At 38.5% G+C, this 6,444-nt stretch overlaps 1 protein-coding gene across 1 annotated transcript; it reads left to right on the forward strand.

Annotated features, from left to right (window-relative positions):
* The first annotated feature begins 1,396 nt into the window (after positions 1–1,396).
* Positions 1,397–4,684, forward strand: commd2 (COMM domain containing 2). Its single transcript, XM_079889813.1, has 5 exons — positions 1,397–1,596; positions 2,296–2,373; positions 2,495–2,577; positions 2,659–2,832; positions 2,918–4,684. The coding sequence occupies exons 1-5, from the start codon at positions 1,530–1,532 to the stop codon at positions 3,113–3,115; spliced, it is 600 nt and encodes a 199-aa protein (XP_079745939.1). The 5' UTR covers positions 1,397–1,529; the 3' UTR covers positions 3,116–4,684.
* The last annotated feature ends 1,760 nt before the right edge of the window (positions 4,685–6,444 follow it).

Below are 6,444 nucleotides of genomic sequence, written 5' to 3' on the forward strand. Positions count from 1 at the left end.
CCAGACTATGGGTGAGCCGTTCGGAGGTTGACTTCCTGAACAGTGTGAAAACTGTGGCTCTGTGATTGGCTAGTTAACCCCTCCATAATGGCCATGCCTACACAAAGCTCAAACAAATACTAATCCCTGACCTAAACACTAACCATAACCATACGATATACTGTCAGTAAAGTTATTTTCGTTCTTCATGTGTAGGGGTAAAAATAAGTTTGAAATACGTGACTAGCGCTATACTGTTAGTGAACATCCCGATGAAGTCCACGATGCTGAGATCAGCGTTTAGATGAACATGTGAATATGTGCTGCTCTCTTTCCTCTCAATAACAACATAAACACACAACAAAACTGACAGCGGTGAGAAAGCAGCCGTTCAGAAAGCATCTGATCATAGAGATGTGGATGTTTGAGCCAGCTCTGCAATTCAGCTCTCCACTCACGTCACGTTTATTTATACAGCACTTTATACACTAGACTGTTTAAAAGCAGCAGCTTTACAGTATTAAACATGAAAAACAGTGTCAGCGTCTCTTTCAATTAGAATTACACTTCAATTTCTTCTATAAAGAAACCCTCCAGTTGTGTTCATGTTTTTACTCGCGTCTGACCAATGACAGATTGGGAGTGGTTTGGGAACCCTGTTTTAAAACATTCAATATGTTTGCTATTCAGTTTGGTGCCGCTAGTAAAAACATCAAAACCATTTTCTCTCTTTAGAGACTCTATATTTGTCACTTTAGCTGTCCGGGATTTGATATGGCTCCGATCTTGGATGCTGACTGGTCAAGACAGCAATCCAGTCATTGTAAATGAAGACATGAAAGACTAAGACATGAAACACTGTTCACCAACTAGTAGCCTATTGCATAGTAAAATAATGTAAATTTGATTCCTTAATATTTTATTATTTAGTTACTATTTCATTAAAGTACCGAGCTATATATATATATATGAATAATAATTGTCAGGACTGAAGGAGTTGTAGGGACTGTGAGGAACCGTGCTTAACAATAACAGCTTTAGCTCTTACTACAGGCTATAGTACCATTGCCTCATTATACACTCATATTATATCCATATTTGAGTTGTATTTTCTCTCATTTATTCATCATTTGTCAGTTCTATTTTTATTTTATTTTTTAGACATGTCAATATCTTTGAACACAGAAACTGTCATGTGACATTCATCATAACGTGTGATGTACAAAAATTAATCAATCAAATAAACAATACGAATAGAAATGAAACTGAAATATGTTGTTATTGTGTAATTTTGGTGTATTTTCACACATATTAACTTGTATTACTTATTTTAGAAGCGCATTGATATGTGTAAAGCATGATTCAACAGCTGAATGACTCGTTGTCGTCTGGAACTGAACTGCGGCTCTGCTCGCTTGTTTCACTCGGACTGTGTTGAGGGGCGCACCGCTGATCATGTGACCGTCATGCAGAAGAAGCTTCACTAAACATCATTTCATGTGCAAATATTGTCTTTATTTTGTGTGATGATATATTAAAAGCGTCAGAAAATGCTGTTAGTTTTATCTGAGGAACACAAGGAGCATTTAGGTTTCTTATCAGAGGTGGATTCTGCGGGTAAGTGATTCAAAAACTGCAGGAAACCACATAGTATTGTTTATGTTTATAATACAGTATCTGTTTATCTGTAATAAATATGCCCGCCATATAAGATGACGGTTACTTAACAGTGGGGTTAAAAACTTTGAGAACACAACTATCTTCTATTTTTGTTTTAGTGTTTCCACCTATTTATAGTCAATGTAATGTGATATTCTTCGTTTTATACAGCAGGAATTATAAATATTTAATTTTAGCATAACATTTATTAGTTACACATCTTTCAAAATGCTAAAAAAATGCTAGACTTTTGCACTGTAAACTATGGAAGCTTGTTTCCGCAACGAAATAAAAGTAAAACAAAAAGGTAATTGTGTTATTATGATTTATTAAAATTATTATAATTGCTTATACCTCACAATTATTATAATTGCTTATACCTCACGAGTATATCTGGCAAATCAGATATATTTTGTCTAATAGTTTTGTGGACAAAGTCTGAATTGTGAGATATAAAGTTTTTTTAATTAAATAGTTTATTCCATGTCAGAAATAAGCAAGATATAATGTATATAACAGATATATTCTTTGTGTGTGAGAGAATAGTGACTGACGCTCCTATTACATAGTTCATAATGTTTACCACACAAACTCCATCATAATCAATATAATACTAAAGCGTCATATATGATCTTCAGTGTGTTTTCTGTTTGCCAGTTGTTGGAGAGTTTGGCCGAATTGCTGTGGAGTTTCTGAAGAAGGGCTCAAACCCTAAAATCTTTGAGGGAGCGGCACGTGAGTGAAGTGTTGTTGATGATCTGATGAGTGTGCCGTCCCTGTGCTGTTGTTGATGATCTGATGAGTGTGCCGTCCCTGTGCTGTTGTTGATGAGCGTGTTGATCTGTTGCTGTGGCAGGGAAGCTGAATGTGCCCGCGGAGAGCGTCCAGCACGGGGTGGAGGGCTTGATGTACCTCCTCACAGAGAGCACCAAACTCATGGTGCGTCTGCACTGATCCTCCTCAGACACTGTGTGCCAGTGAGCCCTCGCCTCATAGCGCATGTCCATGTGTATCCTGCAGGTTTCGGAGGGGGATTTCCAGGACTCAGTGCTGGTGTTGGGGTTCTCGGAGGAGCTCAATCAGCTCCTGCTCCAGCTGTATTTGGAGAACAGGAAGGAGATCCGGCAGATCCTCGGCAAACTCGCCCCCAGCCTCCCACATTACCACAACCTGGAGTGGAGGCTCGACGTTCAGGTGCGACCGGCACCAAACACACCAATCTGAACGTTCCTGCACATGATCCCTCGCTGTATCCTAACGGTGTGTGTGTGTGTTGCAGGTGTCCAGCAGGGCTCTCCGGCAGCAGCTGAAGCCCAGCGTGAGCCTGAAGCTGGTCCTGGAGGACGGGGCGAGTCTCAGGGCGCGTGTGCTTCAGACGGACCCCTCCACCCTGCAGCACCTCATCCAGGAGCTGGAGCGAGCGCTGGCCGAGCTCAAGAGCAGCCACTGCCGACGGGTGCTGCGCAACATCAAGTAGAGCACACACACACTCCACACACTCCTCTGCTGTGAGCAAGGACAGCTGTGTGCTTACACCTTCAGGTTTAATATGACCTTAAAGGGTCAGTTCACCCTGAAAATGAAAATTCTGTCATCATTTACTCGCCCTTATGTCGTTAAGACTCCCGTTCATCTTCAGAACACAAATGAAGATATTTTAATGAAATCTGAGCGATTTCTGTCCCTCCATTGACAGTCTATTCACCCAAAACTTCAAAAAGTTCATAAAAAGAGATTGTACTAGAAATGATTCGAATCCATATAATCCAGATTATTAATTTAGAATAGATTATGAATTTAGGCTTTTATTCACATATAAACATTGATGAGCGCACGTGAACAGAAACTCGACTGTAATTGTGTGACATGTGAGAATGAACCTCATTGGCTCTCGTGCTTGAGCTTCTGATTACCATATCTGATGTGCATAAAAGACTAAATCTGTTCATCATATAAAGTGATCGAGTCTCTCACTTTCAGTTTTACGATCTCTTTATGAGCTTTCTGAGGCGTCAAAGTGGTAGTTGCGTAGCTGTCAATGGAGGGCCAGAAATCGCTCAGATCTCATTAAAATATCTTCGTTTGTGTTCTGAAGATGAACGAAACTCATTCAGGTCTGGAACAACATGAGGGTGAGGAAATAATGACAGAATTTTCATGTTTGGGTGAACTAACCCTTTAAACCAGTGATGCTCCAGCTGTTTCTTAGAGGAAAATCAATGCAGATTTGATAGATTCATTTGTGCCACAAGTATTAACAGATGCCTTTGCTTCATAATAAGCATGTGCACATGGAACTGGAGGGTGTATCGTGTGTATTTTTGGGCAAGGGGTTTACGTTCCCGGCAATATATGCACATTTAGGACCAATTTTACTGAATGTCTTCTTGATCAGTTATTGCACTCTTTCTTAAGTGTCCACAATGTAGAGTAATGATCGCGCTGAATCTGCAGTGTTTTAGCATTTCCTGCACTTACTACATCTGCAGAATTCTGTGCACAAAATGTAAAAAAGAAATGTGTGAAATGCAGCTGAGAGTGCCACACTTTATATGTAAATGTCAGATGTCCGAATGGACCTGGTAATAAGAACAAGTTGACCATTAAACTGCCTTTTTCCTCAATACGCATTGCACTGTTAACATTTGAACTGTATTCATGTGTTTTTAGTTGTTTTTTCATCAGTTCCTGTAATAAAAACATAATCCATCAAATTTAGCATGTGTGATCCTATTAAGTCAGCATAAAACTGAAGTTGCGCTGGTCTTTTCTTCTCTATTGTGCCGTATATCTGAGTGAAACGCTTCAGGAACAAGAACAAATGTGGGCGGGGCTTGATTTTGTCTGTGGGGAATTGATTGGATGGTTGTGGTTTGCTATTGGCTGATCTCATGTGATTGACAGGTTATAGCCCCGCCCACATCATCAGAGAAGAGCTGCTGCAAGAGGAAGATATTCTCATTCAAGATTACCAGAACATGAATTTAAAACAATAAAGATGTGCACCGATAAATCATTTATAAATAAACACTGCAATATTCCATACAAAAATAAGGCTTGTACATTTTGATTTCAGGGTGACTTTAATGCAAACAAACTGGTATCAGGTTTACTCTGAGTGAAATCTGCCTGAAGCAAACGTTCTTTTTTCCTTCAGTCAGATGATCATGAGTCATTCAGCCGTTGTTGGAGTTCAGGTAAACTGTTTCCTTGTGTCAGGATAATGATTAATTTGCTAATTGCTAACGTTTAATCTAAAGTTAGCGAAGTCATCCACTCCCTTGTGCTCTAGTTGGCTTTACCCAGAGGTTGTGGTGTAACTTTAACAGTATTACACAGACACGAGAGCAGCGCATGCAAGTGCACATCCCATAATGCAGTGCGGCTGCTCTGAGTTATGTCTGAGGTCTCAGTGCTGCAGGAATGATATAAACACCATAAGGTTAAACACTGTCATAATTCATCAACTGGAGAGGAAGCGGTATGAACATTTCATATCACGATTATAGGTGATCAAACACGGTATTGTTCAAATGTGCTGGAAATGTTCAAAAAGTACAGATACACACACTGAATTCATTTCAACAAGCAAACAAATAAAATTAGCAGCACTTTGCACTTTTTATTTAACATTAATATAACAATATAACATTAACAATGATGTCTGGCTTTTAAATGAACAAAATGTTGACTGAGTGACTTAACACATGACATTTTATCATCATGTACAACATGTTTAAATACAACATGTTTTAAGGTTTCTTCAAGCGTCTCAGAGACGTTCCCGCACTTCTTCTGGATTTAGTCTGTCTCAGTTTCTTCTGTTTCTTCATGTAATCACAGACGGACTCGATGATGGTGAGATCAGATCAGACCGGCTGTTGTCAGACTCCTTGTGCATACACAAATCTCACTGGATTATTACAATTAATGGTAAAAAGAATGTTTGGAAATGTAAACTGATATTTCCTACTGACACACTACAGCAAAAGATAGAAATAACTGACTTAAAACCTTTTTTGGGGACATTTTTGGGGTGGGGATATTAATATGCCAAAGACTTTTGCACAGTACTGTATATATATATATAATGCATAACTTATTTAAATATCCAATATAATTATGTACTTTGTAAGTACATAAATTGTATTTATAGATGATAAATCTCAGTTCTCACGCATGCGTCTTGGCACTCTCGTGAACTCACGTCATGAATAGTTGAATAAAGTCGTTATTTTTGTTTTGTTTTGCGCACAAAAAGTATTCTCGTCGCTTGATAAACTTAAGGTTGAGCCACTGTAGTCACTTGGACTATTTTAACAATGTCTTTACTAACTTTTCTGGGATGGCAGATCTCGATTACCTTGCAGCCTATGAGGAGTGAGACAGCTCTCAGATCTCATCAGAAATACCTTAATTTGTGTTCTGAAGATGAACGAAAGTTTTACGGGGTTGGACCAACATGAGGGAGAGTGATTACTGACAGAATTTTCATTTTTTGGTTAACTAACCCTATAAAGTAAGTACTTTTTCAAAATATGTACTTTCTCAAGAGAATGTGCAATTTCTATGGAAGCTTGTTTCCACCACTGAATAAAAAATAAAAAATCTAATTGCAACTTTTTATCTGCAATTCTGACTTTTTTCAGAATTGCGTGATATAAAGTCACAATTGAGAGTTTTAAAGTCAGAATTGGGTGATATACTTAAAGTCACATTTGTTTTATAAAATCAGAATTGCGAGATATAAAGTCAGAATTGCAGGATATATGTAAAATCGCAATTGCGAGATATAAAGTCAGAATT

The sequence above is a fragment of the Squalius cephalus genome (genome assembly GCF_949319135.1).
Source record: "Squalius cephalus genome assembly, chromosome: 13".
In the NCBI taxonomy this organism is placed as follows: domain Eukaryota; kingdom Metazoa; phylum Chordata; class Actinopteri; order Cypriniformes; family Leuciscidae; genus Squalius; species Squalius cephalus.